The 12,491-nt window shown below is 34.3% G+C and overlaps 1 protein-coding gene across 7 annotated transcripts in view; it reads right to left on the bottom strand.

Moving 5' to 3' along the window:
• SNX13 (sorting nexin 13) overlaps window positions 1-12,491 on the bottom strand; it is a 150,461-nt gene that overhangs the window by 68,395 nt on the left and 69,575 nt on the right. For all 7 annotated transcript variants that reach the window (XM_060196134.1, XM_007534484.2, XM_060196135.1 and 4 more), the window contains 4 exons: window positions 11,101-11,222; window positions 10,908-11,009; window positions 9,573-9,661; window positions 3,551-3,634 (listed from right to left, as the gene is read on the bottom strand). In XM_060196134.1, coding sequence (XP_060052117.1) covers window positions 3,551-3,634; window positions 9,573-9,661; window positions 10,908-11,009; window positions 11,101-11,222 — 397 coding nt within the window. The remainder of the gene's footprint in view (window positions 1-3,550; window positions 3,635-9,572; window positions 9,662-10,907; window positions 11,010-11,100; window positions 11,223-12,491) is intronic.

Genomic DNA, 12,491 nt, shown 5'->3' with positions numbered 1-12,491 from the left:
CCCTCCTGCACTGCTGGTGGGAATGTCAATTGGTCCAACCTCTGTGGAGAACAGTCTGGAGAACTCTCAGAAGGCTAGAAATGGACCTACCCTATGACCCTGCAATTCACCTCCTGGGGATATATCCTAAGGAACTCAACACATCCATCCAAAAAGATCTGTGTACACATATGTTCTTGGCAGCACAATTTGTAATAGCCAAAACCTGGAAACAACCCAGGTGTCCAACAACAGATGAGTGGCTGAGCAAGTTGTGGTATATATACACAATGGAATACTACTCAGCTGTTAAAAATGGTGACTTCACCGTTTTCAGCCGATCTTGGATGGACCTTGAAAAAATCATGTTGAGTGAAATAAGTCAGAAACAGAAGGATGAATATGGGATGATCTCACTCTCAGGCCGAAGTTGAAAAACAAGATTAGAAAAGAAAACACAAGTCGAACCTGAAATGGAATTGGAGTATTACACCAAAGTAAAAGACTCTGGGGTGGGTGGGTGGGTGGGGAGAATACAGGTCCATGAAAAATGATGAATGAAATAGTGGGGTGGTATTGCTAAATGGGAATCTGGGGAATGTTATGCATGTAAAAAAAAAAAAAAAGAAGTAGAAACGCAAAGCAGAAATTGACTGAGTTTGGAGTATGGCACCAAAGTAAGAAAGCAGAAGTATACTAGAGTTTGCAGTGAGTACCTCCCTAATACTTCCTCTCCACTTTTCCAAGCTTTGGGTCCATGATTGCTCAACAATTTGTTTGGCTTTGTATGTTAACTCTCTTTTCAGTCACCAGGTTCCAGGTGTCATCAGGATGCCGGCCAGACTTCCCTGGATTGAAGACACCACCAATGTGTCCTGGAGCTCAGCTTCCCCAGAGACCCATCCTACTAGGGAAAGAGAGAGGCAGACTGGGAGTATGGACCGACCAGTCAACGCCCATGTTCAGCGAGGAAGCAATTACAGAAGCCAGACCTTCTACCTTCTGCAACCCTCAATGACCCTGGGTCCATGCTCCCAGAGGGATAGAGAATGGGAAAGCTATCGGGGGAGGGGGTGGGATATGGAGAATGGGCGGTGGGAATTATGTGGAGTTGTACCCCTCCTACCCTATGGTTTTGTTAATTAATCCTTTCTTTAATAAAAAAAAAATTTAAAAAAAAAAAGTGAATAAATAAATATTAAAAAAATCTTAAAAAAAAAAAAAAAAGAACACAAGAAATAGACCTACCCTGTGACCTGGCAATTCTTCTTCTGGGGATTTATCTAAAGGAAGTAAAGCCACCTAACCCAAGAAAATTAAGTACGCCTGTGTTCATGGCAGTTTAATTTATAGTAGCCCAAATTTGAATTCAACCCAGAAGCTCAACAACAGTGGTAAGTTGTGGTATACAACAAAATATTGAGCTGTTAAAGATGGTAAGGTCATATCCTTTGCCTTGTCTTAGATAGTTTGAAGGAATCATGTTAAGTAAGATAAGCCCAAAGAGAAAGATGAACACCAGGTATCTCTGTCTTTTAGGTAGAACTTAATTAAAGGAGAGAAAAGGAGAGCACAGTGTCAACTTTAAATTGGGAGTGGTGTATTTCACAAAAGCAGATGAAGGGGTGCAAGGGAAGAGAGATGGAAGGCAGTAAAGATGGCTTTGGGGTTCCAGTGTGCTAGTACTGGAGCAATGGTCCCTCTCTTTTTACTTATTTCTATCTCTCGCTGTATAACAAAAAAAAAAGTATGCTTGGAACAATGAAGTTGCAATACAGGCAATAAATCTGGTGACAAAACAAACAATAAAGTACAGTGAAAGAGGGTAAGGGGTCTAATGCCTTATGACTGAGTAAATTAGCACTTTGGTGATGGGAAAGAGATATGTTAACAACAACTTTGGAGAGATGTGAAGTTGTGCCCATGCAGACAATAGCAGTCTTGTAAAACAATATTTCTTAATAAAAAAAGGGTGGGGGGGGGTGGGGGGGACAGACAATGCATCCTAATAAGCACACATATTACAAAGCTCAAAGATCCAGGTTCAAGCCTCCCACTTCACACCTGCAAAGGGAATACTTCACAAGCAGTGAAACAATTCTACTTGTGTATCTATCTTTCTCTCTTCCTCTCTCAATTTCTCTCTGTCTTATCTAATAAAGTTAGAAAAAGAAAAGAAAAAGAAAAAAGTGACCACCAGAACCTTGGCTTCATAGTGCTAACACCAAGCCCTAGTGATAACCCTAGTGGCAGAAAAAAGTAAATTGAATAAAATAAAGTAAAATGAAATAAAATAGGATGGAAGATTCAGGCTCAATGACCTCTATGAACATCTAGCAAAGCAAAAATAATAAGAAAATTTCTGCTTAAAGGTAACATTGATAGCATCAAAAGCTTGCAGTTCTAACAACAAAGCAATGACAAGTTTGATAATGCATATGAAAAGACAAAGAGCAATCAAGGCCTCTATAAGAAAGCTAGACTGAACGAACAGAAGACAACTCCAGATTCAGGAAATTAAAAAAAGATATAAGAGCACTTGTCAAAATATTTCTAGCAATAGTGTACTTTGAACTCTTTCCTGATCATCAATTTATTGAGGAAAAGCTTTTATAATCAGAAAAGATAGAAAATATATAAATATGAGAGTTGGTAAGCTTACCAGTCACTATCACTCTTACATCTGATCAATGAGTAAACTATGAATTATCTGCTTATAGATACATTAAGGAAGCATATCTAGAATATGAATGTTCTGATCTTCAGTCTAGTGCTCTTTTCTTCATATTTCCAGCTCCATATATATTCTTTGTAGTATAAAATGTTAAGTACATACTACTAAGCATGATAGAACATAAGCTGAATTTAAAACCAAATAATCCTTTCAAAAATACTTATCTATATAGACAGACAAAAAAAAAAAACAAACTCTTGTTAAACAGGTAGTAAAACTATAGAAGTTGTAAAAATTATGTTGTCAACAAAGTACTTAAAACATGGCTAGCAGAATCAACATATTAGAAAGCAGAAATATCAACAATTTGTTTGGCTTTGTATGTTAACTCTATTTCAGCCATCAGGTTCCAAATGCTAGCAGGATGCCAACCAGACTTCTCTGGACAGACAACCCTACCAGTGTGTCCTGGAGCTCCGATTCCCCAGAGCCTCATCCTACTAGGGAAAGATAGAGGATTGCTGGGAGTATGGATTGACCTGTCATGTCCATGTTCAGCAGGGAAACAATTACAGAAACCAGACCTCCCAGCCTTCTGCATCCCACAATGACTGTGGGTCCACACTCCCAGAGGGTTGAAGAGCAAAGCTGCCGGAAGAGGGGATGGGATATGGAGTTCTGCTGGTGGGAATTGTGTGGAGTTGTACCTCTCTTATCCTATGGTTTTGTCAATGTTTCCTTTTTATAAATAAAGAAAGAAAGAAATAAAAGAAATATTACAAATATGAAGGTAGACATTTTAATTTAATTAAAAACTGCTTAAATATTCTAATCTCCAAACTTATGTTTGACAAAAACCGCTTTATAAGCAGAGCTAAAATTTTAGAAAGTACTTACCATCCATATGACATACTGATTAATATAATCTGGGTCACTTAGTTGATTTATTAATGGAAGAAGAATTCCTCGTGCAAGGATTTCCTGGACAAAATTATAAAATGCAACAAAAATATTTTATTTCTATTACTTCTCAAACCATAATCTTAATGTGAATTTCCTAAAATGAGGCTATGAAGATAACAAAGGTATAATTTGATAACAATATTATAAAAAAACTAGTATACCTACTAAGATAAAATAAGGTTTAAATACGGTGAAATATTACTAAACAAAGGAAATAAAATAATAAGCATGATAAAAGCAGCTTTTAGACTCAGAAAAATATGATGGTTACTATCAGGAAAGAGAAGTGGGAGCAATGTGTAGAGGTGGTTAACTTGCTAGTAGAGAATGGCAACAGAATGATGTGATAGATACAGAATGCTATTAATAAAAAAGAGTGTGTGGGTGTGTGTTTATGTGTGTGTGGCAGGAGGTATAGCCATATTCTAAAACTTGCATGTTACTGTAAGTCAATAAAAAGTAAATTTCAAAACTTAGATGAGGCTATCTATATCTATTTAGATATATTTTTACAATGACAGCTAGAGTTGAGTGAGGAAAAATAAAATGGTACCTCTAATATATTACATGTTAATTTTTAAAGGCAAAACATGGCACATGTGATTTTAACTTTATATATCCATTTAAAAGTGTAAAAACAAATAAACAGATAAAGCAAATTTCAGATTGACAGTTACTTTTCAAAGGAGGAACAGAGCAAATATATAATCTAACTATTAGTTAAATTTAGATGTTTAGCATATAAATGTCTATTATATTATTTTCTTTATTTTTTAGCTTTATTTTATTTGATAGAACAAAGGGAAATTGAAAGAGAGAAACGGGGAGGGGAAAGAGAGGTACTGATAGCACTGCTTCACCACTCATGAAACTTTCCCTCTGTGGGGACCATGGGCTTGAACCTGGGTTGTTGTTCATGGTAATATGTGCACTTAACCAGGTGCACCACCACCCAGCCCCTATATTATTTTCTTTTTAAAGAATATTTATTTATTTATTCCCTTTTGTTGCCCTTGTTGTTTTATTGTTGTAGTTATCATTGTTGGATAAGACAGAGAGAAATGGAGAGAGGAGGGGAGAGAAAGATAGACTTCAGCAGACCTGCTTCACTGTCTGCAGGTGGGGAGCTAGGGTCTCAAACCGGGATCCCTACATCGGTCCTTGCGCTTTGCAACACCTGCGCTTAACCCGCTGTGCTACCAACTGACTCCCCCATATTATTTTCTATGATACCTTCATTTAAAAAATTTATTGAGAAAAATAATAAACCTATTACTATAAAAATAATTCTCTAAAAATAATGTTCTCATACTTTGCAGATACATCTACCTAATAAACTTACAAAAATATTAAAAATAAATCAGTTCTTTAAGAACTTATTACAGAAACAATTCTCTAGTTATGGGCCAACTTTTAAACTTCTTTCCAGATCTTTAATTCATTTTGGCAATTGTCTAGTGTAACTTCACAGAAATAACTTCACATTATTTTTCTTTAGAGAAGTATAATATATGAATTCTTTTTTTTCTTTTTTATATTTATTTCCCCTTTTGTTGTTTTTCATTGTTGTTGTAGTTATTGTTGCTGTTGATGTCATCGTTGTTATGACAGAGAGAAATGGAGAGCGGAGGGAAAGACAGAGAGGAGGAGAGATAGCTAGACACCTGCAGACCTGCTTCACCACCTGTGAAGTGACTCTCTTGTAGGTGGCGAGCTGGGGGCTAGAACTGGGTTCCTTATACAGGTCCTTGCGCTTTGCGCCACGTGCACTTAACCTGCTGCGCTACCATCCAACTCCCTACAAATTCTACTTTTCTAACCTAACAACTACTACTCCATGATGATTAATATTTCCAAAAGACAATAATAGATGCATCAGTAACATTCTGAAATATCTTTTGAGTGATCTGGGAGATGAGTAGTGGAGAATGCACTGGACTCTCAGGTCCTAAGTTTGATCCCCGGCAGCACATGTGCCAGAGAGATATCTGGTTCTTTCATTCTCTCTCCACCTATCCCTCTCATTAATAAATAAATAAATTACTAAAGATATTTTTTGAGAAATTTTTAAAGCCTTAATTTAGAATTAGTTATTATTTCAAGGTTAATTTTAGTTAATTAAGAATCATTACTTCTTTGTCTAATTGCTTTCTTCAAATTGTGTTTTTAGTCCTATATGTTTGAATTTTCAAGTGTTTTGTAAATAGTAAACTCAAACATAAAGTTTTTCTAAGTTTGATTAAAAATGAGAAATATACATGAAGAAATTGTTTGAAAAATTTATTATTTTTAAGAAATCTACTCTGAACTCCTAATACAATTATATAGTTCAATAATTTCTAACCAGGTGCTAATGAATGCTCTGAATATTAATAAGTATTTTCATAGAATTTCTACTTTAAGATAATCAATTGTCAATTATTAAGAATTAAAAGATATTAAATCACTGAGAGTGTGAATCTTTTTTTAAATATTCTTTTTAAATTTCTTTATTTTTTAATATTTATTTATTTACGTATTACCTTTTGTTGCCCCTGTTGTTTTATTGTTGTAGTGACTATTATTGTTGTTATTAAATGAATCTTTAACACAGTGATAGAATAAAAGCAGAGGCAAGTAAATACAAGTTATCTGAATAATTCATACAAACATATCCAAATAAAGAACTTTTTTGATATATTTATTCTGAATATAAACTAGAGGAAATTTTAGAATTACAACATAAGAAAATGGATAAAGAGCTACCAATTAAAAAATGTTGATTTGCAGGCAGGAAGATAGTTCATACAGTAAAGCATACCCTTCAAAATGCTCTAGGACATGGGTTCAAGGTCCTAGAAACCACAAGAGCGTGAACTAAGGAAGCCCCATGGATAGTGAGTAGTGTTGCAGTAGCTCTCCCTCCAACCCAAAATTAAAAGGAAAAATAAAGTCCCATGAGCAGTGAAATCTTGAGTCTGAGGAGGTTCCACCAGGCAAAATAAACACATAAATAAAATAAGCTGATTTGCAAAATGGCAAACTTTACAATTACACCCACTCAACTAGATCCAACATAAAAAAACATGCATCAATGGTCTAAAAGAGCAATCTATAACAAAATTAATTTGCTCTTTACAATCCTACTTCTTTTAAACCAGAATTTCATGTAGCAAGGTACATTTTCATTCATGCTTCCTTAGGTTAGTTCTCTTGAAGCTGCAGAATGTGTAATCATTGTCAGCAACAAGGACAAGTAGGTTTCTTTCAAGATTAAAACTAATTCTCTGTGTATCTATCACATGCAAGTACTATGACCCAAGTCATAGTATATACTACTGTATTATGACAGTATATAATGTGAAGACTATATGTGATCCATGTCATTATAGGATTTAACAAAGTGGTAAATATTATGAAGGAAAACAAATGGGCACTTAACCTACACTACAGGGAAGTATGAGATACAAAGGATGAATACAGATTAACCAAGAAATTAAGGAAAATTATTCTGAGTACAGGGGGGAAAATGTATGCAACAGCTTTATCCTGTGAGCAAATGATTTTTTTTTTTTTTGGTTTAAGGAGTCTTTTTTTTTTCATTTGATTTTTTAACATAGATTTTAAAAAAATATTTTATTTATTTTATTTAGATGCAGACAGAGACAGACACAGAGAGAAAAACCAGAGCACTGCTCAGCTCTGGCTTATGGTGGTGTGTGGGGGGGTTGAACCTGGGACTTTGGAGCCTCAGGCATGAGAGTCTGTTTGCATAACCATTATGCTATCTCCCCCAACCTTAACATAGATTTTATTGAGAAAGAGCTAGTTTATAAAACTATTGTCCCAGGGGTATAGTTTATATATGAGACTCTTAGAGAAGAAAGTTAATATCACTAAAATATAAAGACTTAGTGACAGGAATGCCAGTGGCATAAACAAAGTCAGTTGTGCAGGACCTTTATAAATCTTTAGAAAAAGCAAAGATAATGAAAAATTTGCTCAATGTTCATACCACTTACTAGGATGAAGAGAAACTAAAACAGAAAGAACAGGTAGGCAAGAGTCAAGATTTCAAATTGGGACACTTAAAGTTTAAAATCAGGGCTGTGAATCAATCAAATAGTGATTCCAGTAAGCAACTGGTCAGAGCAGCCCAAAGCATAGAAGGGAATAATGATATAAAGATGATTTATAATTATTTGGCTAATATTTTAAACCCAATTAGTAGCAGCAGACAGTACAGTACTTCAGAAACTGAGTATTTAAAAAAAATTTAAAAGGTGAATTAAAACTATATAAAGATAACTAAAAACAGAGGCCAAAAGAAGAAAAAACTCAGAAGGGAGCAATGACATGGATTTTAAGAGACTTTCAAGAACGAAAAGACATCCAGCACTGTGAAATGCCACTCACACAATGCCTAACAGTAGTTACCTCAAATACCAGGCAGACAAAGATACTAATGACAAACAGAAAACAGAAATGAGTGCTGTCACCAATTAGCATTATCTTCCTTCAGTGATAGATCTGAAATCTCAGGAAGGATATGTCACACATTTATCATCCTTAATAATGACTAGCCCAATATAAATGGCTCTGAACAATATAAAATTACTCTAGTTGATTTTTTGATCAAAACCAAGCAATTTGTATTCATTTGACATTACTAATATACTGTTTGAAGAGTGTACTAAATGCAAATTAGGTTAAGTATTAGGAAAATATTTGGTAATGTTTAAATAATAAAACAGAAGCATAATAGCCCATTTATCCAGAATTGGAATCATTTCCCAGATAATAGACTAACAGATTATAAAATTTAAGATTTAAAAAAAATTGGAAACATTAAAACAGTTTTTTTTTTTTTAAAACCAGAGCACTGCTCAGCTTTGTCTTATGGTGGTGTGGAGGATTGAACCTGGAACTTTGAAGCCTTAGGCAGGAGAGTCTCTTTGCACAACCATTATGCTATCTATCCCTGCCCCCCTTAAAATAGTTTTAAATTGAATTTGTTCTTTAAAGTTTTAATTTCCAATGAATATATTAAATAATGATATAATAATTAGAAGTCAAAGCTAAAATCTTTTCTTTCAACTTCATACAGTTTCACTCCAAAGGTTTGCACTGAGAAAATAAAAAGTCTAAGACTATTGTTCTCATCTGCGATATGTTTGTAATTTAAAAAAGCACAATCTCAACTGTCTACTATTTTTGTTCATTTCTAGAAACACTGTTTTTGTTAGTTTAATCTGGGTAAAATTAAAGGTAATGCCAGAATACCAAAAAATTTAAAACATATTCTTATTATAATTTAAAAAAACAAGTTTAAATCACAGTTTCTAAAATCTATTCATGTCTACAGGGTGATATGTAACTCCAAAGCCATTACAAGGGTCTATATAAAAATCATATATACAATGCAGAGACACTGATCTGTCCTTTCACTCTTCTTGTCTCAGGGGAGGGTATGGGATACAGAGTTCTGGTGGTGGGAACTGTGTGGAGTTGTACCCCTCTTATCCTATGGTTTAGTCAATGTTTCTTTTTTATAAATAAAAAATTAAAAAATTAAATAAAATAAAATAGAACATGATATTCATGACATCATCAACCAGCTAAAGAAATTTGAGCTTATATATTCTATTTGTTCCAGATTTCTCATTTTAATTTGTAAAATGGGGAATACTGGTAGAATAAAAATCAACATCAACAAAAATTACTTGAAGTCCGCAATAAATTTCTCCAAATATTTAATTTTATAAGAGAGAGGTCAGAGCACTGTTCATTGTGAATACAGTGATGCCAAGGATCAAGCCTAGGCCCTCAGATATGCAAGTCCAATGCTCTAATGTGTTGTGTTATCTCCCTAGGTTATCAGCTGTTTCTAAGTAAAATAGAAGACATTCAATTTTTTTGAAAATTACTGCTGTATGCTTGCTTTATAGATACTTATTTGGTGTGAGTTTACACTTACCCTGACAAAGTAACGCATGATCTTGTTCTGGAAATCTCCAGGAGGTAGCAATAAATACAGTAAGACCTCACACAAATCCCTTAGGAAACCTAAAAATAAAAAGGTAGCTATAACACTTAAAAAGTATGAAATTTACACATATTCATTAGACAAATAAAGGTAGAAATAAGCAGTTTTTCATTATGCTGACCTATTATTTCAGTAATTGGTATATATCAGTCTTCACCAAACATTCCTTTGTTGTTATAGTAATGATTCACTGATCAAAGTAATAATTTGTAAATTCTACTCAGTTTTATGACACTTTCTGAATCATTGAGAAACTTCAAATACAAAATTATCTTCCAGGGATCAAATGGTGGTGCACTTAATAGAATGCACACAAGGACCCGGGGAACTCAGTCCACACCTGCAGAAGGGAAGCTTCACAACTAGTGAAGCAGTATTGCAGATGTCATTTTGCTGCCATCTTTCCCTCCCTTCTCCCCCTCTCCATTTGCCTGTCTCTCTCAAAAAGAAAAAAGAAACAATGGGGGGGGGACTTCCTCTAAAACATGCTTTGCATTTGTGCATTACCATTGCACATGAAAAGTTATTTGCACATTGAAAAAATACAAATAAAATTAAAAGATAGAACAACCTGTACTGTTTCTTTTGAGAAATAACTTCAGTAGCCTGGTGGTGGCATACTTGGTTAAGCACACATGTTTTAACATGGACAAAGACCCAGATTCAAACCTTCTGTCCCTGCCTGCAAAAGGGAACCAGTGCTGCAGGTGTCTCTTTTTCTCTCCCCAATCTCTTGCTTTCTATCTGTCTAATAAATAAATATTTTTTAAATACTTAAAAAAAAAACAACTTCCAGTATCAATACCCAAAAAGAATATGCTCTTCTGGGAGACAAGCAGTAGCACACCAGGTTAAGTATACAATGGAGGAAGTAGCAAGGACCTGCTCAAGGATCCTATCAAGTCCTGGCTCGTTTCACAAGCAGTAAAGCAGGTCTGCAGGTATTTATCTTTCTCTCTTCCTCTCTATCTCCTCCTCTCTCAATTTCTCTCTTTCCTATCCAATAAAAAAAAAAAAAAAAGAATATGCTCTTCTACTGATTTTAGAGGGCTCAATTCAGATACAAGTACTGCATTTAAGTAAATCTATTTCTTACATCTACTTACTTCATATCACTGTTATTAAAATGAAAAAATTGGACTGTATAATAACTATTAAAAGAAGTAAAAACTAACAATGTCTGTTCACTGGTTCCACCAACTATCTTTAAACAATTTGAACAGTTAATCCCTTCAACAATTAAATTAAAATAAATTAAAAGAAAACCTTCTTCATCTTTAGGAGAAGTGCACACTAAATCACGACAAACGTCCTTCTCCATTTCAACTTCAACCTCAAAGAAGGTATCTACAAGATCTTCTGCTGTACCTGGACATAGAAAGAATAATTGAAAATATAGGGGATGATAAAGGTAATCAGGTGTAAGAATTATAATTTACAAACAGAATAAAGACATTACCTTTTACTTGATCATCTTTCTCTGTTATCTTATGTTGAGCCTTTCTGAATACTCGCAAATGTGTGCCAAAATCATCTACAATACGTGTAGTAAAATACGGCTGCCAGTCTATTTCCTTTGACCTTATAAAAAGCACATTACATAAAAGTATTATATAAATGCTTTTAATAAAGAACATGGCAATTACAGAAGCCAGACCTTCCACCATCTGCAACCCACAACGACCCTGGATCCATACTCCCAGAGAAATATAGAGTAGGAAGGCTATCAGGGGAGGGGATGGGATATGGAGATCAGGTTATGGGAATTGTGCGGAATTGTACCCCTCTTATTCTATGGTTTTGTTAATGTCTCCTTTCTTAAATTAAAAAAAATATATATATATAAAGAAAAGATAAAGAAAATAAATAAATAAATAAATAAATAAATAAAGAACATAAATGCATTTTAGATGGCATGATCATCACAAAGGGTGAAGTTACAAAGATTTTAGTTTACTGAATTACTATTTCCTCTTAGTTCTACCTTTCCTAAGAAATATTCAGGCATATCAAATACTTTCAAGTATATCTTTTGATATACTCAGGTATATCAAATCTCTAACAAGCTTTTAAACAACGTAAAAGTATTTATGTGCCCACACTTAATATAATCTAAGTCCTCAAAATAAATAGGACAGTAATGGAAACTGTATTACTGAAACTGAACTGGGTGTATTACACTAATGCAAAGAACTGTAGAGAATGAAGAACAGGATGGGGTAGCTGGGTTCTGGAGTCATGTATGATGATGAAAAGGGACTTACTCTGGGGGAGAGAGTGTCTAATAGACAGCTATTATGGGAAGGTGAAAGGTTGCATGTATATATCAACAACTGTATTATAAATCATTAACCCCCCCAAAAAAATAAATTGGGGGGGAGAATAAAGGATATTTTCAGTAATATCTGAAGTGAGTCTGACAATACATATATCATGTAATTTCTCACTCCCAAAAACATACACACTTCAGAATGATTTTAAGAGACATTCCCTAGTTCTTTTAAACACATAAATTCTCCACATTCTTCATGTTCTTTTTTTTTAACCAGAGCACTGCTCAGCTCTGGCTTACGGAGATGTGGGAGATTGAACCTGGGACTTGAGAGCCTCAGGCATGAAAGTCTCTTTGCATAATCATTATGCTATACCCCTATCCCAGGTCCTTCTTTATGGTTTTACAGATTAAATTCTGAAATAAATTTTACTGATATAAATCTGACTGGTTTCCATTTGCGTCTACTTGCTTTTATAAACTTGACAATTCAAAAGAACTACAATTGCACAGAAGTTTAATGACAGAAAATATCACTATTTACCAAAAAGATTACTGGTTTTATTGACTTACCTAAT

This window comes from Erinaceus europaeus, chromosome 8 (genome assembly GCF_950295315.1).
Source record: "Erinaceus europaeus chromosome 8, mEriEur2.1, whole genome shotgun sequence".
Lineage (NCBI taxonomy): Eukaryota > Metazoa > Chordata > Mammalia > Eulipotyphla > Erinaceidae > Erinaceus > Erinaceus europaeus.
This window is presented reverse-complemented; position numbering and strand designations above follow the sequence as displayed.